The sequence below is a fragment of the Camelus bactrianus genome, chromosome 7, assembly GCF_048773025.1.
Source record: "Camelus bactrianus isolate YW-2024 breed Bactrian camel chromosome 7, ASM4877302v1, whole genome shotgun sequence".
Taxonomy (NCBI): Eukaryota; Metazoa; Chordata; class Mammalia; order Artiodactyla; family Camelidae; genus Camelus; species Camelus bactrianus.
The window spans coordinates 4733155-4760761 of NC_133545.1; the positions used below are offsets into that span (position 1 = coordinate 4733155).

General features: G+C 44.7%; 1 protein-coding gene and 1 long non-coding RNA gene across 10 annotated transcripts in view; one reads left to right on the top strand and one right to left on the bottom strand.

The window, feature by feature from the left end:
- PRKAG2 (protein kinase AMP-activated non-catalytic subunit gamma 2) overlaps positions 1 to 27607 on the top strand; it is a 240877-nt gene that overhangs the window by 150663 nt on the left and 62607 nt on the right. For all 9 annotated transcript variants that reach the window (XM_074366726.1, XM_074366728.1, XM_074366723.1 and 6 more), the window contains one exon: positions 1653 to 1864. In XM_074366726.1, the coding sequence (XP_074222827.1) occupies positions 1653 to 1864 (212 nt within the window). The remainder of the gene's footprint in view (positions 1 to 1652; positions 1865 to 27607) is intronic.
- On the bottom strand, positions 17870 to 19200 carry LOC123616151 (uncharacterized). The gene is made up of 3 exons (XR_006724038.2): positions 19067 to 19200; positions 18395 to 18556; positions 17870 to 18003 (listed from the first exon to the last, which is right to left on the bottom strand). It is a non-coding gene; the product is annotated as an uncharacterized LOC123616151 (long non-coding RNA).

The window sequence follows — 27607 nt, forward strand, 5'->3', positions numbered from 1 at the left end:
TTTGTAAATAACCAATTTAAAATTAAAAAATTATGTAGTTACCCATCAATGAGAGAGACAAGACGCACATCCAGAGACTGCCTCTCTTGGAAAAAACAAATCAGCATCAGGCAACATGACTGTGTTCGTTCCCTGGGGCCGCCATGAGAAACCAGGGGTGGCGTGAAACAACAGTTTATTCTGTCACAGTTACAGAGGCTGGAAGCCTGAAACCAAGGCGTTAGCAGGGCCCTGCTCCCTCTGAGATTCTGGATAGAATCCTTCCTCATCTTCCCCCCGCCTTTTCCCACTTTTATTGAGAAATCATTGATACGCATCGCTGTGTGAGTTTAGGGCGGGCAGCGTGATGCTTTGGTTTGCATGCACTGTGAGGTGATGATCTCAGAGGTTCAGCTAACACCTGTCATCTCTGTAGAAACAAGAAAAAGAAGAAAAGGAAAAGAACTCTTCTCCTTACGATGAGAACTCAGGAGTTACTCTCTTAACAACTTCCCTGCATATCGTACGGCAGTGTTAACTATAGCCGTCGTGTTGTTCGTGACATCCCTGGTACTTATGTATCTTCTAACTGGAAATTTGTGCTTTTGATCACCTCCCTTCAGTCTTCTAGCTTCTGATGCTTGCCAGCAGAGCTTGGCATTTCTTGGCTCATAGATACATCGTTCCAGTCTCTGCCTCCGTTATCACGTGGCCTTCTCCTCTGTGTATGTCTGTCTGTGTCTCCTCCTCTTATAAAGACACTAGTCACATGGGGTTAAGCGCCCAGCCCTTCTTAGCTTGATCCCATCTGTAAAGACCTTATTTCCAAATAAGGTTACATTCACAGGTGCTGGGGGTTAGGACTTTAACGTATCTCTTTGGGAGACACAGTTCGACCCTTGACAATTACCTGATGGCGTCATCAGCTAGGTATGAGTGACGACCACCGACCGGTGACAGGGCCCCGGGATTGCGCAGACCCGGTCGGAGTGGTCAGGCTCCCACTGCTGGCAGATTCATGTCCCAAGCCTCCTGGAAACTCTTTGGCCTCCACTCCCCATCTGCCTCCTTCTGGTTCCCATCCACCTAAGTCTTCACTCTGCAAGGCCCCTTCCTCCCCGAAGCTTCCCGCAGCCCTCAGCCCCACGTGACTCCTCACTCCTGCAAACCCACCGTGGTGACATTACATAGCACATTTTGACAATAATGGCCTCTCATCTGGTCCTTGGTGTCTGTTGTCATGTGACTTTTGCAACACTGACCTTGAGCTCTGCTGGACACTCTGTGCACTTTCTTATGTCTCATCTCGAGTAACTCAGGTTCCACTCCGTGTGCTCTCGGCACTGTGCTTTGTAGGGGAGGAGAGGAGATCAAACGGGATCTGACTAAATGGAGGAAAACAGCGTCTGATGTGTGTGCGTAAGAAGTCTTCCCCCTGCCCCCCTCATAGCAAGGGGCTCCGCCCACGGCTCAGTTGGCTGATGAGGGCATTTTTGGACACAGCTGATTCTAAGGGATTAGAAGTAGTTTTATAAAAGCTTGTCCCAGAATTGAATCACTTCGAGTCTTGCCAGGTGGGTTTTTTGGCACCTGCAGACAGAAGTGCCTTTCTCTTCCTCCCTCCATCTCAGCCAGACTTCTAACAGCGCTTGTGGTTTCCTCCTCGACTCCAGGCCTGTCTTCCTCTCCATCGACACCCACCCAAGTGGCCAAGCAGCACACGTTTCCCCTCGAGTCCTACAAGCATGAGCCTGAGCGACTGGAAAATCGCATCTATGCCTCCTCTTCCCCTCCGGACACAGGCCAGAGGTTCTGCCCGTCCTCCTTCCAGAGTTCAGCCAGGCCTCCGCCAGCCTCGCCCACACACCTCGCTCCATCCAGATCCGTAAGTCCAGGCCTTCCCCTGGGGGCCGGCCGCCGGGCGTGGGGGGGACGGCAGTCTGCTTGAATTCAGCTGATGCTAAGGCCATGCCCTCCGGACGCTTTTGGTATATTTTATCATAAATCACGAACTGAGCGGAAAGTGGTGAGGGCACCGTGAGCAAAATCAAGCGATAACTGCTAACATCTGGAGCACGGCCCGAAAAGCTTTTGCTTCCTCAGCTTCTTTTTAAAAATGATGAAAAGCTTTATTTGAGTTTATCTTGTTTGGGATACTAATGTAAAAAGCCATAGGCAAAGAAAAGGAGTGGGTTTTTTATGGACATTTTATTCTAGATTTTTAAGATTTGACATCATTTGACTTGGGAAGCATTCTGGAAAGGTGAGCCTTTCAAAGTAGAAACGGATGGTGACACAGGGGTCTCTGGTCCTTCAGAGGACTGGGACTGATGCAGATGGATGGAGGAGGCTGGTTTAGCACCAGCACGTAAGCATCCTCTGTTTGAGTGCAGTGGGCTCTGTGTCACCGCCTGCCTGGTTCAGGTCAGTACTGCACGCACCTCAGTATTACTCCTGTGCTCAGCAAGGATGTAAGAGCCATATCACTGAAGTCTACCCCTGTGCGTGTAACCGTTTTACTCAGGCGTGGTACTAGTTCCGTGGGGCTGCTGTAACAAACTGGGGGGCTTAAAAACAACAGGACGCCCTTATCTCAAGGCTCTGGAGGCTGGAAGTTTGACATTAGGGTTTGGGCAGGACCATGTTCCCTCCGAAGTCTCCTTCTTTGCCTCTCCCAGCTTCTGGTAGCCCCAGGCTTTTCTTGGTCTGTGGCAGCTTCCCTCCAATCTCTGCCTCCATCTTCACCTGGCTGTCTTCCTCTGTACGTGTCCAAATTTTCCACTTCTTAGAAGAACACCAGTCATACAGGATTAGGGCCCAACCAAACCCAGCACAACCTCATCTTAGCTTGATTCCATCTGCAAAGATCTGATTTCCAAATAAGGTCACGTTCACAGGTCTCAGTGGTTCGGACCTCAACATAGCTTTTGCGGGGGACACTATCCAACCAGAGCAATTCCTGTCTTTGGGGAGAAAGAAGATGTTTGTCATGCAGAGAATGTACTGTGACAATCCTCCCTCTTCATCCGATGATGATTTTGTTGGCTGTCGGCTTAGCAGGGTGTTGTTTTAAGTGCTGAAGGGTAAAATGCAAGGTATTGCTCCGCCTTCCAGGGCTTACAGTCTCTCTGGGAATAGAATAATACTCAGATAAAACAGTTAAATGAAAGCGGAAAGTAGGTCGGGTGGGGTTCGGGAGTGAAACAAACAGTCGGCACTACAGGGGGTGGAAAGGGGGAAACACTGCAGTCTGATAAGGGCAAGGAAGCCTTGGGGATTGGTAGGGCTTCAGTAAGGGGAGAGGTGGGGGGCGCCTTCTGGAAGAGAAAATTGGCCAGGACTAGGGTGGGAAGGAGTGTGATGCGTACGCGGGGAAGGAAGAGTACGTGGTGGGCATTTGTCTCTGGGGGTGAGAGGGGGGCACCTGGCAGCAGACTCTGAGATGGACTCCAGGCAGGAGGACCACTAAGAGGCGGTGAGTAGACCAGAAGTGGAGCCGTCCCTGGGCCTGGAAGGAAGGTCATCTGTGTTCTTGGGCGTGAATGAGAAAAGATCTAGAGGTTTCTGTTCTCCTGGGCATTTAACAAACAGACTTGGTCATAGAGATAATGGAGCCCCCCCAAAAAAAAATCAAAAAAGAAATGATGAGGCCACCCAAAGATTATCAAAAGCGGGAAGCCACTCCTTCCCTAGGGCTGAGGGGTGTGCAGGGGGGGGCAGGGGTACGGGAGCCCATCAGAGGGGAGGTGGAACCACGCGTGTCTGCCGGGCAGGAGCCGCTGGCCAGAGATGCCATTGGAGGCAGAGGGATGGAAATCCAGGTCTCCGCCTCTTCCCGCCCTCCAGCCTCGTGCCAGATCTGCCGAGGGGCCAGCGGGCCGGGAGATCTGGGACCCACAGACCCTGTGGGAGCAGGGAGAGGACCGAGGAGGGGAGCAAGGAGAGGGGCTCCCAGCAGAGAGGCTTGGACGGATCAAGTCTTCTCATGGACTAGGGATGACTGGCAGAGTAACCCCATTTCGGAAGAGACACTGATGTGAAGAGAAAACAGTTATTTTGACTTTAGACCATTTGAAGTGAGACACAGATGCAGGGTTTTCCATGATCACAGAAGTTCTGTGCTCAGGACAAGCTTGTAGCCTTTCCCAGTTTAAATGAGAGAGAACCCAGAGGATGTTCTAGGTCCACCTTCAGCTTTTCCCCAGTTGCGACTAGAAAGTGATGTTCTTCCCTGTTTATACCGCACAACTATGAGCTCTTGTCCAGGCCAGCAAGCCTGGGTCCTTCCAGGCTCTCAGAGGTGGTTCTGGGGCCAGAGAGAAAGTGTTCTTGGCTGTACCCCATCCCCAGCGGTGGGCCCGGACCCCGCGCCCTGGTCAGAGCCTGCGATTCCACACATACAACTGAGTGAAATTTTAACAACGATCCAAACGTCATGGGTGAATAGACTACATGGGTAGTCTTTCCATGCAATGGAATATTATTCAGCCTTAAAAAGGAAGGAAATCCTGACAGATGCTACAACGTGAATGAACCTTGAGGACATTCTGCTCAGTGAAATAACCTGGTCACCAAAGGACAAATGCTTTATGAGTCCACTTACATGAGGTCCCTAGAGCTATCAGCTGCATAGAAACAAAAACCAGGGGCTGGATGGGGAGGAACAGGAAGTCAGTGCTTAAATGGGGACAGGGTTTCAGTTTGGGAAGATGAAAAAAGTTCTAGAGATGATGGTGGTGATGGTTGCACAAAAAAATGAATGTACTTAATACCGCTGGATTGTACTCTTAAAAATGATTTCAATGACCAATTTTATGTATATTTTACCACATTTTAAAAAATGATCCAGCTGACACTACAGTGTTTATATAGTTTGAGCTTCAGAAAATCAGAGTGCTCACTGGAGGCTCCCCACTTACGTTTGGAAATATGTTTCAAAATTGGGAGACGGCGTCCCCACAGGCTGCGGACATTAAACCAGGCTTTAATCCCTCGTGTGAGTTTTATCCCCCAAGGCCTCCAGGGGCTGCCTTAGAGGATGTTCCAGCCTCTGCAGCTGTAGTCTGGCCCAGGTTTCTTCTGTTTCCAGCAGCCCTTGGCAGCAGGGCTTGGTGGTAGCTTCAAGTTCATATAAAGTGTTTCTTTATAATTGGATTCCACTGAATGTCTTTATGTGCTAAGGTCCTTAAGAGCTTGGCCAATTTCATTCATTTGGTCACCAGCATAATCTTCACAGAGGAGTGTGGGTTGCTCAAAGGCTTCCGTCAGCCTGAAAGTATTTAGATGTAATTTACCTCTGCCTTTTGGAATAAAACAACATTCTCTGTAAACATTTGCCATGGAGATCACTTTTATAAACTTTTATTCTAAAATTGGAAAGGGGATGAGGGTAACTAACTAGTCTTTAGTAGACAGCACTCATTTTATCATCTCTTTACCCAGCAAATAATTTTTAGCAACTGCTGGGTGCTGGACCCTGTGCTTGGAAAGGCTGACGGAATGATAGATGCGTGGAGGCTGTCATGAGGCAGGGTCAGTATTCGTTCTGTTCACCACTTATTAACAGCACATGATGCATAGGAGGGTTCTGAGAAATAGCTCATAACTAATTGAACAAAGGAAGGAGCTTCTGTCTCTTTGAGGATACAGGCAGGTAAATACGTTACAGTGGAATCTGATGAAACCTGTGTAGTTATTATGGGAGAGGACAGCCAGGCCAGTCTTATGAGTGGAAAAGCCAATCCTGGAGGAAGGAAGTGGACATGTTTTGCAACAGCAGAGAGCAATAATCAGTTTTGCATTTTAGGGTGATCCCTCTGGCAGGACATGGAAATTAGATTGGATTTGGGCACAACCAGGGCTCTGATGAGATGCAGTGTGAGGCGATCTGGGCCAGGTGGCAGCTGCAGGTGGAAAGAAGGAGACTGGTATGGAGAAGTAAAGAGCTGTGTAAGAGGTCGGATTGAGAGGAATTAGCGGTGTCGTGACTGATTCGTGGAGGGAGAATAAGAGAAGAATCAAGAATGACTCTGAAGAGTTTGCCCTGGGAAACTGGATGGATGGTACTTGCATCTGCTGGGGTCGGGGCACAGGCTGTGCGTGTGCAAGTGGTGGCGGGGGGCGTGCCTAAGTGCACACACGTGTGTATTTAGGTGATACAGTAAGGTGCCCGTTGGGGTAACCAGGTGGAGGTGTCCAAGGGGCAACTGGACATGTGAGTCTGGAGCTAGAAATTAAGGTTTTAAAATCGTCAGAATGTAAGTGGTAATTTATACCATGATAGTAGATGAAATAATCCAGAAAAACATAGGGTAGATGAGAAGAGAGCTAGAAAAACATGGGCATTTGAAGGACAAAAAAAGGAAAAGGATTCTGCATTGCCTGGAAAGTAAGAGGAAAACCAGGCAAACCCAGTATCACAGAAGCAAAAGGACTGTGTTTCATCGTGTTTCACATGTTCGGAGGGAGTGATGGGTGATGTCACACGCAGCAGACTGGCCATGGGACAGAAGGACTGTGGTCATCGGTAACCTTGGCGGGAGCACTTTCAATGGCACGGTCAGAAGCAGAAGCCAGGTAACGTGGGGTGAATGATTCAGAGGTAAAGAAGTGGAATTTCTAGTGTAGAGAATTCTTTCAAGGATCCTGACTCTGAAGGGGAGAAGATGGGGCTCTAGCTGGAAAAATCAAGGTGATGATTTCTTCCCATGAGGGGAATCCATTTAAACCCTAATGAGAACAGAGCTAGTCAGAAGGGAGTAGTTAAAGATAGAAGGGGGAAAGCAGGCAGCACACTTGTTCTTGTAAAGGAAGTGAATGAGCTTCCTTAGGAGGTGGGAGCACAAAGAGGGGGCATTTGTCTTGGACCCGTGGAAGAATCACCTTGTGTGGGGTCGAAAACCTAATCCAAAATACAAGAATGATGGTACTGGTCTGATTTCCTTTCCACACCAGCCACTCGTTTTCTCCCTCGTTTTCTCCCAGGAATTTCACTCTTGACCTGCGTCTTGAATCAGAGCTCCTAGCGGGAGTTTGGGTACAAGTCTGTTCAGTATGGAGTGCTCTCAGAGGAAAGCTGTAAGGGGCAAGGGGAGGGAAGAAGCCAAGCAAGGGTGTGGTTTCAGATGCGATTTAGTTCCAGCCTTTTGACAACGGAGCTCTGGAGCATAAACTGCACCAGAATTTGTTCTGCCTGAAGGCGCGGGAGCGGGACTTTTGTCCCCTCCTACGGAGCAGCCATTCATTATGGGATGCCTCCAGTGAGAGAGACACGCCTGCAGCCGGGGTGGCACCTGTCACCCAGAGACAGCCCTGTAAGGAGGGCGCAGGTTTGGGCCATTAGCAGCAGCCGCTGCAGCAGCTTGGCGTCCCAGAGCCAGTGACAGGGAACCCAGGACACCCGCCGCAGTCTGGAGTCTCCCTTCTCCTCCTCTCTTGCCTGCTTGATTCCTGTAGCCAGCAGGGTTGGGTACTGTGTCAGTTTTTCTATTGCTGTAGAACAAACCTCCCCGAATTACTTAGCTCACAATTCCGTGGGTCAGCAGTTTGGGCTGGACCTTCTTCTGGCCTTGGCTATGCTTACTCATACATCTGTGGTCACTTAGCAGGTTGCTTGGGGACTGGCTGGGCCAGCATGGCCTGAGCCAAACAGCTTGTCTCTGTTGCATGCGGTCTCTCCTCCTCCAGCCGGCCAGCCTGGGTGTGTCTTATGACAGTGAAGGGGTTCCAAGAGACATGGAGATATACTCAAGGCCTCCTGATGGCCAGGCTCAGGACTGGCGCCCTGTAGCTCCCCCTACCCCAGGTAGAAACTGCTTCCTCTCCCCTTGGATCTGGGTTGGACTTATGACTTGCTGTGGCCGAGAGAAGGAAGTGTAAGTGACAGTCACACTGCAGAGGGTGCGGACGCAGGGAGAGGCGGAGGGCGCGGCTGGTTTTGAAGTCTACCTCCTGTCTTATCACTTGAGTCCAGCAGCTGGGTCTCAGTTGAACACACAACGAACTAGAGTCCAGAGGCTCACTTATCTATACTTAAGGAGTCTAATTTAGATGGTTAACTTCTCCGGAGTGACTTCCTGTTAAGCAGACTGCTGCAGTTTATGTTTCCTGAGAAATTAAGAACCTAAGACAGAGATTAGTGTGCAGGATGTTTATTAGGAAGGGCTGTTAGGATCAATCCCTGTGGGAGAAGGGAAGGAGGCAGGGTGAGCAGAGGGAGGAGCTGCAGTACAGTGCAGTCTCAGCCAAGTCCTCAGCAGACCCACAGGGCACTCCTCACAGTGGTCCCAAGTGGGGCCCAAGGAGCCAGGCCTTCATGCCGTCATCACCAGTCACTAGATGACAGCTGTCCTGGCAAGGGCTTGACCTTGGGCAGGGCAGCTCTCTTCAAGCAAGGGCAGTCCTAGCTGGTAGCTGCGGATCGTCCTTTGGCAGGTTCCCAACAGCTGGGGGGAAATCCTTCATTGTTGAAAGGGGGTCAGAGGAGTACAGTTGACTCTTAAATGACACAGGTTGGAACTGCACAGGTCCATGTAAATGCAGATTTTTTTCACTAGTACATACTGCAGTACTACATGATCCAAGGTTGGCTGCATACCCACAGAGATGGAGGAACCACGTCTGAGGTGCACTGCCTGTAAGTTATACTGGATTTTCCAGTGCGAAGGGTCGGCACCTCTAACCCTCACATTGTTAAGGGTCAACTATACACCACAACCTCTAATACATGGACTTCTTCTCCACTCTATTTTAGCAATTTATGATACCAAAATTCTGACGGGTGAAAATAAGGGCTATATTTCTTCTTATGATATACTTAATATGTAACTAAACTGAAAAAAAGAGTTCAGGATGGTTGGTTGGGACCAAATTAAAAAGGCCTCATTAGGCCAGGGAGAGAGGAACAAAAGCCCCCAACCAACAAAACAACGTCACCAGCGTCCCAGCCACCATGGAACTGGGTCCTTCAGCCCCAGTCAGGCCTTCAGATGAGACTGCAGCCCCCGCCACTACCTGCCTGGGGACCTAGTGAGCGCTCCTGCGCCAGGATCACCCTGCTGAACTGACCCACAGAAACCATGAGATATAACGTATTAGTCGCCTCAGGCGGCCATAACAAAACATCAAAGTCTGGTGACTTAAACAACAGAAACTTATTCCTCGCAGTTCTGGAGGCTGGAAGTCCAGGATCGAGGTGCTGGCAGGTTAGTTTTCTCCTGAGGGCTCCCTGCTGGGCTGCAGATGGCCACTGTCCTGCTTTGTCCTCACAGGGCCTTTCTTTCACGCACACACGTCCCTAGTGTCTCTTCTGCCTCTGACAAAGACACCTGTCTTGTTGGATTAGAGCCCCACCCTTATGACCTCATTTAGCCTTAATTACTTCTTTAAAGGTCCTATCTCCAAATATAGTCCCTTTGGGGGTTAGGACTCCAACATATGAATTTGCTGGGGCGGGACACAACTCAGTCATCACAGATAACGTATCATTGTTGTCTTAAGCTGCTGAGTTTTGGGATGATCTGTTATGTATCAAAAGATAACTAATACTTGTTTCATCATATGTGTGGGGAGAAAACAGCTCAGTGGATTCAGAAATGATAATAAACTCAGAAACTTTGGGTTCTTTTTAAAAACAGATTGTCTTGCCATTGAATCAATCTCTAAGATCCCTAGTTTTCCTGGTATGAATGTTTGGAAAGAAGTCACTAACGAATCTTTCAAAATTGTTATTTGGAACAATTAGCCCTTTTGAAGCGAGAAAAGCACTTTAAAAATCTAAAAATATTTCAAATCATTTGACGTTAAGGAGCAGTTAAAGATTTAATATGCACCCGTTTAGTTTTATATTCCTGTAAACATTTTAAATATCAAGTTACAACCCAGTAAGGTCTCGGTGTTAAGACTATCCACCCAGGAATGGCAAACTAGCAATTTCATCATCTGTTACTCACAACAGATTAGATATTTTTTAAATAGTTTGAAAAAATTCACATTGGGTCACTGAGTAGGGACTGCAGAGTGAGCTGATGTGTAGTGGGCTTGGTTATCATGAGTGTGGAAGCCTGGATGGGTGTTGCCTGCGTGTTGAAGAGACAGGCAGAGAATATCTATTCTCCTAGCTGTCAAAAAAAGATGCTATGATGACATCCTCCCTGTGTTCCTGCCCTGTTGGAATCATAACTTGAAGAGCAGAAAGAGGCAGGGACCAGATAAGAGAGATGCGCTTGGCAGAGAGCTTGGCCCGTTTTTCTGAGCAGTGCCCTGGGTCTGTGGGATTCTCATTTACTTTGTGCCCCAGGGTAGCTGAGCTCCAAGGAGAGGATGTTGGATCTTTTTACCTCAACATTTTTTCTAAGCTTGATAGATGCCCTGCCCGTCACCTCCCCTGGGATCCAGGAGGGAAATCATACCTTCACCTGTTATTTCTTAAGACCGTGTCATTTGCCTGGCACTGAACTAGGTGCTGAGTACTCAAAGATGGCTGAGATCGTTCCTGCCCTCAAGAGTCTCCCAGCAAGGGCTAAGTCCCGCAGAGCCAGGACCCTGAGCTCAAGCTTTGAGGGGCCCCTCTTCCCTCATGGTCATGACCTAACAGATAGGGGGTTAGCTTCTAAAGATTCACAAGTCCCGTGGCCATGCACTCAGCGGTGATGGGACCCCAGAGATGCAGATGTGGGGTTAAAAATGTGTACGTTTCCAGTGGTGGGTTTATTTTGCTGTCTTGGCTCTTGGAGTCTACCCTTCTTGTGGTTAAATCTGCCATCACAAGGGTGGCCACGTTAGGATTCACCTTGTAGTTTCTACCCTAGAGGAGCAACCCTGCCTTCCCCTGGCAGAGGCCGTATTAAAATATTGGCGTCACACAGAGTCAGGATGCTTGCTGCAGTTTATCACGAGTATCTGCAAATAGTGCCTCTCGCAGGAGGCAGACTCCATCGCAGTCATCTTTTCCCCTCACCTGGGCTGGTGTGAAGGATGTCACCTAAACAGATAACAGGCTGAACGTATCTCTGTTGAAGAAAGCGTCTTGATCACCGATTTCTCTCAGCAAGGGGCAGAAGCTGTCTGACAGAGGGTGGCGGAGGGAGTGTGAGATGACAGAGTATGGCTGGAGGATGGGGACAGCTTTATCAAGAAGTTTGATGTGCAGAGGGAACTTGAGCAAAGGCTGTAGCTGGAGAGTGCAGAAGGGCGTTTCTTTGAAAAGACAGGTGTGATTTGAGCATGTGAATACGCTGGTGAAAGGAACTTCAACTTTCTGAACCTTCAGTGCCTTTCCACCCACGCCTCTTTTCCATAGAAAGGTACCTCACAAGATGATCAAATGAGGATCAAATGAGATAATCTGTGTAAAGTTACCCAAAGGCTCCCGAGCTAGCGAACGCTGAAGTCAAGGATTGAACCGAGGCACCTACACTCCAAAACCCACGTTCTTGGTGTGGTTTTTCACTACCTCTGGAGAAATCCAAGATTCTCCGCCTATCCCCTGCACCCTGACTCAGCACCTTAGCCTGTATCCCGAACTCACGGGTTGGCACGCTGTGGCGCGTGGGCCAAATCTGGCCCACCGCCTGTTTTTGTAATTAAAGTCTTACTAGCATGTGGCCACAGCGAGTCATTTATGCCCTTCCTTTGGCTGCTTTCACGCTGCAGTGGCGCCTGGGGAGCCTGCGAAGCCCTAAAATACTTAGTACCTGGCCTTTTTTCAGAAAAAAAAATTGCCAGCTCCTCACTGATCTGTGCCAGATCTTCCCTTTACTGCCATCCAGTTAATTGCTAAGACATCCTGTGCAAAGCAGCAGAGTGAGACTTGTCCCCAGAAAGGCAAGAGGTGAACCATAGAGCTTTGTCCACCCAAGATGCGGGGCCTGTCCCACTGCGGAGGGCAAGAGGATGGGTCACCAGTCCCGCCCACAAGAGGTCCAGGAATCAGACTGGCTGAAAAGATGGCAAACTGGTGAGATAGTCCTGTAGAGTTAGGACTGAAGGATTTGCATTCTCCTCACCCTCGGTGCATTCTAAGATTATACAATCTGCTTTTGGACTGGACTGGGGACATTTGGAATAACATGAGTTTAAGGTGGAAGGACCCTTATTCTTCCCCTTAATCTCCTTGAGGAAGGAAGGGATGCAAATTTGATGCAAGCTGCATGAATGAGCATCATAAACTTTTCATTGGCTACCCTGGCAGTGGTTGTCAGAGGAGCGCGTTGGTCAGACTTGTATCATAATAAAAAGATGGCTCCAGTAACGAGCTAGAGGTTGGACTTTATAGGGGAAAGACTAGGCCAGCAGACCACCTAAGAAAGTACTGTAGTAGTCCAGTAAGAGACGACAAAGAGCTGAATTAAGGCCACAGGAGTGGAGGTTTGGAGGAAGGGGTTAATTGTAAAAGCACGTAAGAGATGAAATAGGCTGGCCCCAGTGATGCCCAAATAGGTGGTAGTGGAAGGAGGAGTCTAGGGTGACTCTCCAGCTTCTGGCAGGAAAGGATGGGTGGCGCATCGTTAACTGAGGAAGGGGAAGTAGATCTGGGGACGAGGGGCAGGTTCCACTGGGGGCACATTCTCTCTGAGTCTTTCAGGACATCAGATAGAGGTATTCGGGGCCTGAATCTGTAAGTCTGGAGCGGAGAAGCAGAGGTTGGACAGATGATTCTCTTAGTCCATTTTATTTACCATTTATGAAGTCAAAGAAATCAAGTCTCTGAACACATTTGCCTGTACAACCGCCGGTGCTGGGAAGAGAACACAGTTTAAACCCGAGAAGGGACACTTCACCAACATGGTCGCATGAAAATGCATTTTAGGGGCTGAACATTAAATGGTGGAAAAATGACTGTACCTAATCATGCATTCTCGATGGGCTTGTCTTGATTTGCATTTAGATGGGAATTCCTCCAGCTCAGAACCAGGATTGTCCCTGAACTCAACAGCACTTAGAAAAGCATTAACTATGGCTGGTGGAGTATCACGGGTACCAGTGACACAAACTGTAACACCGGTGTTAATGGTGTTCCCTTAACAAGTCAGCAGAAATTAACTGTTGGAATGGTGGAAAAGTTTAGAACAAGCTTCCTTTGGCATCTCTCTAAGAACGGAGTGCCTGCTCTGTTAATGAATGACGCTCAAATTCTCAGCGGTGCTGGAGTAAACCTGTTTTGGGGTTGGGGGGTGCATGTTGTAACATTTTTTCCCACTATTTTTGAGTCCTGAGTAAGAATGACATCCACCTATCTTGAGCCTGATTAGAAAAAAGGTCTATTTTATTCAGAAAAAGGGAAATTGAAGCCGGTAGTTCAGTAATTAACCCTCTAAGGAACTACCCAGAGGAAACCCTAGTATGCTCTCTGCCAGCGTTGCCCTCTCCTCACACTGTCTCAGAAGCAAATTAAAAGCCCATTGCTTAGACTGTGTTCACTCACAAATTGGTCAGGCTATTCAATTATCTTGGTTTATCCCGATTAAGCCATTCCATTTACTTCCTTTGCATTTAATTTTAAAAATTAGACACATCTGGAGGAGTATTTCATCATCTCTTTTAAAAATAGCACTCCTCTAAGATGAAAAGTTCAGGTAATTGGCTGCACAACAGTATAAATGTACTTGATACTACAACTATGTACTTTAAAATGGCTAAGGAGGTAAATTTTATGTATGTGTATTTTACCATGATTATAATTTTAAAAAATCATTCCTCTAATTATGTAAAGAGAAGCAGAAAGAAGAGAATAAAGACTTCCTGTAGTCCCATCGCCTCGAGACAGGGAAACCGAGGTGCAGCGTTCCTGGCTGGGCCTTGGTTGTTCCTTCATACACAGATACAGAAACAGACATATCAGACATGTAGACAATGGGCTGGATGGTCTGGCAACATAGCTTTTCCCTTAATATTATAATCAGGCCCCTGTCTTCAATTTACATCATTTGGTTGTTAGGAGAATGTTATTTTTAAAAGTCTCCTGTTCAGAAAATGTCGCGGTCACACAGTTACTAACTAACTTTATATTATGCGAATGACAGAGCACACTGCTGGGTCTAATACAGTAAACAGCAAATATCACATCTAGCCTGGAGCACATGTTTAACATACCAAAGCCATCAGATAGAGACCATGTTGATATTTGGATTAAAAAAAATAGTGCAGTTTCGATGGATTTACTCACTAATGATCAGATTCTTGTAAGACATGAGCATATATAATACTTCAGTACCCGGAGGTCATAAGGGTCTTAAGCTGTTTGCCTGCCTGAGCCTCGGCTGCCAGTTTAAGGGGTCAGGTGAGCAGGAGAATGAAAGGAATACGTTTTACCTTAAGATCTGTCCTCGGTCTTGGACTTGAATCTGACCTTTTACTTTTATTATGTCTAGCAATTAAAGCTTGGCTTGGGTGGATCCCCAAATACCAAGTTACATGTTCGTTACCCATCCTTAATGATACTCGGACTGGGTCATGATATCAGTATGACTTGTCCTTTTGCAGGATGTAAGAATGAATTTCAGAAACAACTGTCCTCTAGCTGTGTTTGATGTATTAGAACATCTACTTAATAGATTTAGGATTTTTCCTAGGATGCCCCTGCCCCCCCCCCCCAAGAGGCTGCACATAGCCCTACATGCTGAAATAATCAAAGAAATTATCTTCAAAATAGAGGCCTGGTCTTAGTGGTTCAAGGCCTTGTGCTTCTTGCGGCTGTCAGGACACGGTGCCACAAATGGGGCTATGTTTCCACCCTGCCTGCCCCCTCACTCACTCTCACAAATGGACGATTAAAGAAAACAGCTATTTCCCACGAGGCATAAACTGTAGACTGCATTCAATGTGTGCATCAGGTTTGCAAACACCTGGTCAGTGACCGTGCAAGGACCCCGAGTGTTAAGGTATCTGTGTGATGAGAGAGGAAAGCCTTAAAGTCAACATAAATACTCATCCATTGCCTTTTATAACATGGTAAAAGCAAATATAAAGGCTTTTAGAGCCAGTCGCTCCAGGGACTTAGGGTGTAGTCAGCATTTAGCTTGTTGGCCTGACTTAAATGGAAGGGTGTCCACATCACGGACTCCCCTGAACAAAGCAAAGCCACTTTTAATTTATTTTTCTGAGAAATAGGGGGAGGGGGAATATATTGCTTGGATAAAACAAACACAAATAATAAAAGAAGCTCTATTTAAAACAAACTTAGAGGTAAAGAGACTGCTTTTTAAATTTATTTATTTATTTTTTTATTTTTTATTGCAGTATGGTCAGTTACAATGTGTCAGTTTCTGGTGTACAGCACATTTGCAAATGTTAGCCACTATAAATATAAATAGACTTTTTAAAAACAAGTTTCTTCTTATAGCACAGGGTACAATATTCAATATCTTGTAATAACCTTTAATGAAAAAGAATATGAAACTATATGTATGTGTGTACAAAGAGACTGCTTTTTAAGTAAACCACCAAAGCCAACCTGAGAAGATCAAGTTGTATTTACACATATATTTGGTGGAGCGCATAGAATAAGGTCCAATTTTATTTCCGTTCAAACAGCACTGCACCAGGTTAGTTGGGACCGTGGTTGCTTGCTGGGTCACCAGATTCTTTCACTACATAAAGAGTCAAGCAAGAATATGAAAATGAATATAGGTATATATATGCATGACTGGGATATTACGCTGTACACCAGAAACTGACACATTGTAGCTAACTACTTCAATTAAAAAAAAAAAAAAGAGTCAAGCAGAACTTTCAGGCAGCCCATTATGGGACTAGAAATTCTGTAACTATCTGTTCTATCTCATTCTCTTCCCCTCCAGTCTTACTGAATTAAGTTCTGAGTTGACTTAGAAGATCAGTAGCAGCTATTAGGAGATTCTGTGCCTTATTTCCAGCTTGGTCCTTTAACACAATAGAGCAGCAGTTGACATAGTATAAACCAGCTCCTTAGTCATCTATATCAGAAAGAACTATGATGATTACAACGCACACTATTCTAGCTGCTTAGTGATATTAGCTGTGGGTTAAAACCATCTTATCACACGTCCCTCACTGACACTGTCCAAAATATTGGCTTCCCTTTACTCAGATCTGTACAAGTGGATCTGATCTGTATGCTTAGCTAAATATATATTGTTGGACTAAAGATACTTGCATATGAAATAAACTGTTTTCCTCGTTGTCACGAAGTGCATTTTGCACTGTCCTCCATTTTAAACTTTTAGATATTTCTAGTTTTTCGTGATTCATCAGACAACACATTTCTTTCTGTGGTCATGATAAACAGTGATGTACTTAAAATTTTTTAAACTGAACCGCAGAGATGAAGCACAGTACGGTACTCCCTAAAATTTTAGGCTTAGCCTGAGTTTTCAGTCTTTCTAGTTTATTCACTGAAGAACTCCCAGGGTTTAAAAATGCAACATCGTCATTGACTCAGTGCTGTTAACTGGATTTATAACGTTGTGTTTGTTGGTCTGACTGTTACCAAATCACAGAGCACTGGGAGGATGTATGTTCATCACATTTGGGTAGGATGTCTGAGCTGGTCTGACGTGACGTATGGTCTGAGTGGGGATGTGATAATAATTCCCTGGGCTCTCACTAACTGCTGGTACAGGTGCTTTATGTGCCGTTAACTCACGCATTCCTTACAGCCCGATGAGGCAGGCACAGCTCTGATCCCCACTTGACAGATGGGGACATTGAGGCATGGACACTTCATGGTTGTGACCCACACCGTCACACAGGGCCCTTGCTTAGAGGGGCCCGCTCTGGGTTTCATGCTCTGTTGTTGTCGCATCATCTTGAAATTCTTTATTCTGGAGCCCGGGGCCCCTGTTCTTCATTTCGCTCTGGGCCTGGCAAACAGCAGAGCCAGTGCTGGAGTTTAAAACCGAGTTCAGGTGAGAGAGGCAGGCTGAGGCCCAGGTGGCCTGCTCCAGGATGCACCCTCCTCGCTCTTGCTGGCCCGCCTCCCAGGGGAGGCTCTCGTCCAGGAGAGGCTGCCCAGCTGCCCCAGCAGTCAGTGTCTCCCCCTCAGTTCCACGTCCACACACGCAGTTCCCTGAGAGGCACGGGAGGCCGCAGCCGTGGGGACTGAAGACTTAGGGACGGCTAAGGCCTCTTGGGAGGAACCAGCTGGTAGCTGACAGGTTATTTTCAAGAGGAAAATGGAAAGGACAGTGCCTGGCAGCATCCTTGTGGACTCGAGTCCTCCCACTGGCAGGGCACGGCTGCCCAGAGACGGGGCCCTCTGAGTCTCTGTATTTTGAGCCCTTTACGAGTATAAAACTATTGCTGTTCTTTTCTGAAGGATGCCCAAGGAAACAACGCGTAAGGAGAAAAATAAATATAATTACCTGTTCACGTATTTCCTCAGTGATTCCTAGAATTGGGGCAATGCTCCTGAGGTTAATTGTGGGAATAATTTCCTTTACAAGAGTGAACTCGCGAAGGAGGGTGTAGCTCAGTGGCAGTGTGCTTCGCGTGCACGAGGTCCGGAGTTCAATCCCCAGCACCTCCATGTAAAATACATAAATAAATAAAATAAGTAAATAAATGCACCTAATTATCCCCTCCCCAAACAAACAACAAATAGAAAGAGTACTTTAAAAAAAAAAAAAGGAATTCAACAACAGCAGTAACCCAGCCCGAGCTCCTCCTCCTCCTTGGCCCTCATTTGTCTCAGTTCTCTGTCCTGGACACTGTCCCAGATGCCAGACCAAGGACAGGAAAAGTTTGGGAGAAGAAACCAAGCTGCCCCTTGAAACCCCAGATGCTGGGAGCGAATTCCTCTTTGTTCAGCTCTCGATCATTCTTCTGCTGGTAAAACCTAAAATGCTGCATGTGTCCTCGGGTCCTCGGGTCCTCAGAGTCCGTCCTGTTTGAGCCGCTCTGTCCTCCCGGCCCCTCCCAAGCCTGATCTGGGACGAGCCTTCACCAGCAGCCGGAGAGCAGGCGCCGTAATCCTTTGACGAGCGGCCGATAATGTTTAGGGCAGGCAGAGAGGGGAGGAAAGGTTCTGAGCTGCTGGGGATGATGAAGCTTTTAAAAAAAAATCTTGTAAATAATGACTGTTTAAAAAACAACTTTAAACACTCTTTAGGACACTAGAGGAGAACAGTGCTAATCAAAACTTAATTTTCAAGCTGCATTCTTTTGAGGAGAGTTATAAACAAAACAAAACGCTAAGACTAAGCCGCAGTTTCCAAAACCTAGGCACTAAAAAGGCCTTGGCCAAGGCCTTAGATAAATAAGCTCGTAACCTCGAGAAACTTTTGAACGATATTTACAACCACACTGTGTGGCTTTTGTGATCCTGTCCACTTCCTTTATTGGCTTTGTTTTGCTTCCATAAAGACTTCACTGCTGTATTTAAATGCTTCTTCTGATGACTGCTTCTAGTTTTAATTATAGCTCTTCTTGAAAAACTCACCTTCAGCTGAAACAGGGACATGGGGACTCTGGCTCGAAGACGCAGGAAACTCTGAAGGCAAGGGTGTGAGTTTGTTTGAAAGTTACCATACAGACGACCCAGATTCTCACCCTCACAAGAAGATGAGTCTGCTTTTTGAATATTTGCACGGGAGTACAAGTTCTGAAAACAGAGATCAAGTAAAAGCCTCTATACAGACTGGTGACCCCCACTGCCAGCTCCTGTCCCCCTGCTTGACTCCCAAAATGTTGGCACTGGGCGGCCCCCTTGTTCACCCACCCAAGCAGGAAAATGGATTTGTCTTGAGAGGAAAGACCTGCAGAAATGGAAACTTTGGCTTGCCACTGGTACTTCTCAACAGGGAAGCCCACCAGTCAATGGTTCCCACCCACGCGTGCAGCCCCCACCCAGCCCTTCAGAACATCGCTATTAAATAAGCATCCAAAGAAAATCAGGCATTTGAGGGAAACTTCTATTGTGAAAGACAGAGACCAAAGAAATAGAAAAAAGGAACTTGGAGGAAGCATTTAAAGGGAATAAAAGGTACTACAGCCATGAAATAAGAACAGGATGCTATAAAAAAGGGCAGGGGGCAGAGGGAGGAGTATTCTATGATCAAGAGATCTAGGAATATAAAACTATGCAAACATATGCATAGAGATTCACACACACCTGCACTGGAAGGTGGAAGTTGAGCACATCTTCCAGAATGTAGACAGAAGGCCAACATAAACATTTATTGTAAAAAAGAGAAAATGAGGGTATCAGTTCAGGAGGTTCATCTGCTAAATACCTGGAGTCCAGAGAGGAAGAACCAAGAAGACAGAAGAGAAAAAGATTATCTCCTGTCCGTGAAGGGCCTGGGTTCCAGACTGACACCCAGCACAAAATGAAACAAAACAAACAAAAGGGAAAAAAAAAAAGACTTACACCAAGACACAGCATCATGAAGTTTCAAAACATCAGAGAGAAAGACATTATCTTAAAATTAAAAAAAAATAAATAAAAATTAAAAACAAGAATTGTGAGTCAGAATGGTGTCAGACTGCAGAACAGCAGGAGCTAGAAGGCAGTGTGGTGATACGTTCAAAATGGAGGGGAAATGATTTCAAAATTGGTAATTTGGCAGGACATCAAATTGAAAGCCATTATCAGATATGCAAGTTCTCAAGAAATTACCTACCCACGTACCTTTCCTCAGGGAGATACTGGGGCATCTGGTCCTTCTCGATGAGGATGTAAATTAAGACCCAGGCATCAGGAGTGATGCCCAGGCTGCTGGGGAAGGGAAGTGGCTGTGGGACCACCGTGTGGAGTGTCCAGGTTTTGCCTGGAACCTGGAAAGCCTGGGAAGATGTCTCCAAGAAAAGAACAAAACCCACAGATCCCCTCATGCGTCTGATCGTACTGGTCGCCTGAGGTTATGCAGCGCTGTCGTGTTGGTGGGTGGGTGTAACTAAATTATCCCTGTCTGCTAATTATCCAGAACTCATTTTATAAGGATCATTTTTATCCTGTTTTCAAACTGAAGGTGATTCAAGCTATGTTAGTCAACACTAAAATAGCTAAAAATGCTTTGTATTTAAAATATATATGTTGAAAGCATTTAGGCAAACCCCTTTTTTTTTTTCCAACAAGTGAATTTCATAGTGGTTTTCTTTTTTTCTTTTTTCTTTTTAATTCTTCTTTTTTTTTTAACCCTAACCCCCAAAGATGATAGTATTAGGAGGTGGGTCTTTGGTTTTTGTTTGTTTGTTTTTATATGTTTTTGTGTTTTGGGGTGTTTTTTTCGATGGGGAGGTAATTAGGTTTAACTGAGCTGTATCTTCCCCCAATGGTGGTTTTCTAACAATGAAAAAAAAATCAATGAATGAATGACGTGAATGGGATAAAGAGAACAAGACTTCTTGGTTTATAAAAGGCAATATAAATTTCCGGGGGTTTTGGGTTTTTTTAATGAAGTATAGTTGATTTATAATATTATATTAGTTTCAGGTGTACAATATAGTGTTCCAGTGTTTTTCAGTTTATACTCCAAAGATAACGGCTATAATTCCCTGTGCTGTACAGTATATCCTTGTTGCTTTCTGTTTTATACATAGTAGTTTGTGTCTCTTAATCCCACACCCCTAACTTGCCCCGCTCCTAATCTGTCTCCCCACTGGGAACCACTGGTTCGTTTTCCATATCTGTGAGTCTGTGTCTCTTTTGCTATATACGTTCATTTGTATTATTTTTAGATTCCACATATAAGTGATATCATACAGTATTTGTCTTTCTCTGTCCGACTTACTTCACTATGCATAATACTCTCCAGGTCCATCCTGCAAATGGCAGAATTTCATTCTTTTTATGGCTGAGTAGTATTCTATTACAAACATATACACCACATCTTCTTAATCCATTTATCTGTTGATGGACGCTTACGTTGCTTCCATATCTTGGCCATTGTAAATAGTGCTGCTGTGAACATTGGGGTGCATGTATCTTTTCAAATTAGTGTTTTTTGTTTTGTAACTGTACTGGGCTCTACTATGATCATTAAGATTTTCTCTTAATCAAAGTAAGTTTCTCAATAAACATGGAAAGAAATGCCTACCTAAACAATCCAAGGTCATTAAACCCAGAAGAGAGGATGAAGGGGCATCTCTTTTAACTTGTACTAGACAGTGAGTTGTTTTGAGTTTTGAGTTTTGCTCCCATGCAGTTCAGTGGTTCTCAGCTCTGTTGGTCTCAAGACCCCTTTTATACTCATGATTATTGAGGACCCCAAGGGCTTATTTTCTGTGGGTTTCATATATTGATATTTACCATATTAGAATTAAAACAGAAAATTTAAAATATTTATTTTAAAAGATCAATAGTAAACTTACGTATTATCGTAAATATATTTATAATAAATAATAGTGAGAAGAGTGGCATTGCTTTACATTATTGCAAATCTTTTTAATGTCTTAGTTAAAGGACAGTGGAATTCTCATATCTGCTTCTGCATTCATTCTGTTGCCATATGTTGTTTTGGTTGAGGTACATGAAGAAAACCCAGCCTCACACAGAAATGTGGTTGGAAAAGGGAGGAGTATTTTAATAGCCTCTTCAGAAAACTGGTGGTAGTCTTCTTGACAAGTGGTAGTTTTTTTTAAAGGTTAGTTGCAGTGTGCAATCTGAAACCATATTAATGAATTTTCATTGTCTACTTAATAGAGTCTGCTCTATTACATTAAAACCCATCACTCTGTTTTGCACTTTGAGTGCACAATTTTATAACATCACTTATTGGTCACTCAGAAAACATCAAGCCAATGATTTATGCAGATCGTCCAAAGGTAGCCCATTTCATGCCACAATATCCAAAAAGCAAAATCGCGTCTGTTAATAACCCTACCAGTCTCTCCTGGAGACGCCTCTAAGTATTGGGGAGCTGTCAGGCTCATTGTGGCAGATACAGCTTCTCCAAAATTCTAATTTTACTTGAAAACGCGAATGTTATCATTGGCAACAAGTCTGGTCAGTTGTTTTCCTTGAAGTGACAGACTCACTTTGTTCAGTTTGGAAAAATATCTGCCAGGTACCCAGGTCTGAGTAACCACAGTTCTTCAGCTTCTCAATGTTTCACTTAAAAAAGGCATCTCAGTCCCCAAGAGCCTTACCTCAAGAACACTGTCATCAGTCAGCACCCCACGGAAGTGTTTTATGTAGACTTCTTGTTTCATCATGCAGAACATTAAAAAGACATGTATCCAAGGGTTGAGATTTAATAAGATGAATAAATTTTGCTGCGCTATCAAGGACACTTTTAGGTGAAACTGGCTTTTGCCCCTGGAGCAGAAGTCTGGGATGGTTTGCCAGGGCCATGATGTGAGCTTGGGGGCTGGGGCTTCCCAGCGTGCCGACAGTGACAAGTACAGGCAGCAGTGGGTGGAAAGCAGATGATGCCCCAGCGTTGCTATGAAACAGCTTGACCGTAGGCTCCCTGAAAAGGTTGCCGGGACGCTCGGGCGTCCTCTGACCACACTTGGAGACTGCTAGTGTAGCTCCCAGGTACGCTGCTGTTGCAAGGCACTGATCCACAGATCCTTAGGAATGCTAAGTGACAGACGTGGGCTGCTGAGTGTCACAGGATTTATGACCGTCACCTCATCCCCACATCTGGTCCCAATCCTAGCCCACAGATCATTCCCTGGAGGGAAAGTTTTCTTAACCACCCACTTCCCAGCAGGAGAATAATAAACCATTACCACTTTTCTTTTAAATGTTTGTTGTTTGGGAAAAAAAGTAGAAGTACCAAGTAATACCAAGTAGTACCAAGTAGTCGTTATTCTTTGCCCCTCCCGTGTGTGTGTGTGTGTGTGTGTGTGTGTGTGTGTGTGTGAGCATGTCCTCCCAGACATGGAGGTCTACAGACCTGAAAATACCATGAAAAACACCAACCAGCATGTCAAGGCAGTTTAGTGTAGACTAAGTTTTCATTATATTATTTGCAACTTAAACATGAAGGAGTTGAGATCAAGCCATACTTCAATTTTAAAAAATGAAAATTTAAAAAAAAAATGAGGGGGGAGGGTATAGCTCAGGGGTAGAGCGCATGCTTAGCGTGCACGTGGTCCTGGGTTCCATCCCCAGTACCTCCAATAAATAAATAAAAATAAATAAATAACACCCCCTGCCACCAGTCCCAAATACACACACACACACAAACGAATGAGTTGAAAGCATTCTTCTTGCTTCAGGCCTGCCTTAGTTCCTCCGGACACTGCCTGCTTCTTCGGGTGAAGGGAGACTTGAGTGGTGAGCGACAAGCTTCACGTTTCCCGTAGCCAGTGTCCCACATGTAGGACTAAATCATTCAGCCGAGAGGTGTCAGAAGATGTAGACATCTTTCTTTATTATCTAGTCTATGGCCATAAACTACGATTAAAGAAAAACAACTTGGCCATCTACTCACATACACGGACACATGATTAAAACAGCTTTCTGGAAACAATAATTACCCTCAGCAACCTACCGAGCAAAGTGGTATTTCTAGGACACTTCATTTTGAACGAAGGTAATTCCAACCCATTAAACTGCTTTCATGAGTCATGAATGGGTCACTGCTGACAGCTTTCAAAACACTGGCTTAGACTTGCCTACTCACAGCCCGCCTTCTCCTCTTCCAGTGCCAGGGCTCGTGGGCAGTTTCCGGGGGCTGCTTCTCTTTCATGCCATCGACTCTCCTTACTGCCCCCATGAGAGGCCCCTGTCGCCCCGCTGGAAGTCTCCTCCCTTCGCCCTGCAAACACCAGCCTTTCGCGTCTGGCTCTGGGCACCACCTTCTCTTGCCCTCCTAGACTGGTTTTCCTGAAGTGTAGGGTGAACCACCGTGCTGTGCAAGATGACTTGAGGCCATACGAGGATGAACATTTTAACAGCAATGTATTTGTGTATCGGGAAAAAATATTTAGAATCTTCAAACCTATGATTTCATGGAATTTTGCCTAAAGACTAGGTTTTTTTAAAAGTCAATTTAAATAACTGTATAGATTGTATGTGGGGGTTGTATTGTAGCCCCATTGTATATGGGGCTATGACATAAAAAAATGACACCTGACTAAAGTTTGGGAAGCACAGCTGATAAATCAAAAACCTCTGTCACCCCACCCTCTCCTCCTTTGCTGTAGAGCCACAAAGGTTACAGCTTCCCTGGTTACAGCCCAAAGGTGCACTCGGACAATCGCCATCTGAAGTTTAACAGCTTTATCATAGCGTTTCCCATTTCTTCTTACCTCAAACAAGCTCATCCTGCCAATTTTCTGTGATATTCTAGCCTCTTTTCTATTTATTCCCTAATCCACTGAAATACCAAGTCCAAACTATTTTTATCTCCGTGATACTTCTCAGCCTTGCTTCATTTCTACATTCATTGTAAAGACATGTGAGATATTCTCCCTGACTCCAGGCCCTCCCATATCCAACCATTTCCACTCCACACAGACATTAAGGTCTTTTTATATGGCCAAAAACAGTTGGAGACAACTGCCATTCACTCCTTACAGCCTACGCATGAAATCTCATTCCATTCCCTTATCTTCCAGTGGTCTCTACCAATCTTTCTTTAACTTCTCTGCAAGGACACTGCACTCTCAGATAAAGGCCATCTGCCCTCTGTGTCCTGCAAGTGTCTTTACCTTCAGAGACTGTCCTCTGCCCTCGCCATGAGCTCGGATGCCCTCCTTCACAGTCTTGCTTCCTTCAAAATCTGCCTCGATACATCTCTTTAGGAAGCCTTCCTCTCAAAGTACCTTAGCATTTGTATCCACTATGCAGTTGCTATCGTTTTTTTAATTTAAACTACTTTGTAAGTGTTACATATGCAGAAATGTAGTTTCCACAATTATAGACTATAATCCGCACCAAATTAGAATATCATCTCCTAAGGGCAGGGCCTGTATCTGATATAATACCCAAATATCACTTAGGATGTTCTGACAGTGTATATTCAAAGCAACAGAAAACTCCAACTCAAACTGACTTGCAGGGCGAAGGCATCTAATGTGTCCTATTGCTGGTCCAGAGGTAGGACAGGCCGCCGGCAAGGTGAGATACAGGTCTACTCAGTGACGTCACCAAGAGCCCAAGTCCTTTCTCTCAGCACTGGCTTCATCTGAAGACTGGTCCTCAATAGTACTCAGGGTGACTGCTGTCTGTGGCAAGAACAGGGGGCAGGTGGGGACATGCACACGTGAGTGTGGGCGCTGGCTCCCTCCAGCTATGAGTCTTTCCCTTTAGTCCAGGATAACCTAAGAAAGATTGTCACCATCAAGACTTGTGTAAGAAAAGGGTACATGCTGTGACAAAATTAGGAGGTTATTTGAGGAAGGAAGATGGTGGGAGAGGAACAGATGCCAAGTGGACAATCAACAGTATCCACTACAATTTAGTACAGTGTGCCACACACTGAGGGGCACACATTGCTAATGACTGAGTCTAAAGTGGGGAATATATACATTTATATTTATACATATTATTGTATATGATAATACATAATATTACACATACACATTTATATATGCTATGTATATAATATGCAGAGTAACAGAAATATCTTTTCAGAACAAAGAAACAAATAAAATGATATATTTAGGTAAGAATCAGAGCATACATGTAATACACTAAACACATAAATATAGGTAAGATTATGCAGTATCAGGGAACCACAAAGTAAAGAACTAAAGGTAAGAGGTACTAAATGACATGATTACTTATGTAGGAAATCCCAAGTAATCAACACAACAGTCACTAAAACTTACAAGTAGATTCATCAAGGTCACAGGATACAAGGCTAATATATAAAAAATCAGTTTCATCTTTCTATGGTAGCAGCAAACAATTGGGGAATGAAATTTTAAAAATAGCTTGATTTACAAGAGCATCAAAAATAATAATAATAATAAGATGCCTAGGAATAAATTTAACAAAAGACATGCAAGATCTCTACACTGAAAATTACAAAAGATTGCTGAGAGAAATCAGAGATAATTAAACAGAAAGATATAACATGATCATGAATTAGAAGACTCAACTTTGTTAAGATGTGAATTCTTCCCAAATTGACCTACAGATTGAATGCAATCCCAACCAAAATTCCAGCGGCCTTTTTTTTTTTTTTTAAATTCCTAAGTGTGCGTGGAAATCAAAAGACTTAGAGGAGCCAAAGCAATTTTTTAAATGAAGGACAAAATTAGAGTATGTTCACTACCGGATTTTAGGACTTGCTGTAGAGCTATAAGAATCAGGACAGGATGGTCATGATGAAAGTACAGAGATAAAAATACAGTCTTTTCAACAAAAAACATGGGGACCAACTGGATATCAGCGTGGGAAAAAGGACCCTGAACCTTTAACACACATCATAATAAAAAATTAAACCAAAATGGATCATAAGCCTAATGTAAAAGTCAAAATATAAAGAAGGAAACATTGGAAAAAAATCTTCACAGTCTTAGGGGAGGTAGAGATGTCTTAGATAGGACACAAAAAGCATGATTCATAAAAGGATGGATTGGAGCACATCAAAAATTTTAAATTTTGCTCTTTGTAAAACATGGTTAAGAGTTTGAAAACACAAGCCACAGAATGGGATAAAATGTTTGCAATACATGTATCTGACAAAGAACTTGAATCTTAACTATATATATAAAAGGTTTTTTTGGTGGGAAGGAGGTAATTAGTTTTATCTACTTAATATTTGTTTTTCTTTTTAATGAAGCTACTGGGGGTTGGACCCAGGACCTCATGCATGCTAAGCATGTGCTCTGCCACTTGAGCTATACCCTCTCCCCCTTAACTATATATTTTTAAAACATTGTATTATCGATTACTGTGTAACAGATTACCACACACTTAGCAGCTGAAAGCATGTACTTAAGATCTCACACTTTCTGTGGATCAGAAGTCCAGGCACAGCTTAGTTGGGTCCTCTGCTTAAGGGTCTTTTATGAAGCCACAGTCAAGACATCAGGCAGGGCTGAGTGTCATCTGAAGGCTTGACTGGGGAAGGACCCATTTCTGAGATCATGTGGTTGATGGCAGGAGTCAGTACTTTGCAGACTATTGGACTGAGGGCCTTGGGTCCTTGTCACATGGGCATCTCCAATATGGTAGCTTGCTTCAGCAAAGCCATGAACGGAGAGAGTCTGCTAGTATGACAGAAGCCACAGTCTTATGTAGCCTAATCTTGGAAGGGATAGCCCATCACCTTTGTGTGTTCTGTCAATTAGAAACAAGTCACTAGGTCCAGCTCACACTCAAGGAGAAGAACCAGGAGGTGGGGGCCTCAGGAGCTGTCTTAGCATTTGTTGGCCACATTTATACTACTCAAAAAGGACAAAAAAATCCAATCGATAATGGGCAAAAGATTTGTATAGTCACTTCACTGAAGAAGATCTAAGAATGGCCAATAAACACATTAAAAGATATAATTAGTCCTCAAGGAAATGCAAATTAAAACCACAATGAGAAACCATTATATACCCACTAGAAAAACTTTAAAAAAAAAAAAGCTAATTAAATGACCCAGTCATTCCACTCTTTGCTGTTTATCCAAGAGACATGAAAAATGTGTCCATACAAAGACTTGGCAATGTATATTTACAGGAGCTTTATTCACAATGGTCAAAAATTAGAAATTTCCCAAATGTCCATCAACAGGTGAATGGTGACAAAATGTGGCAT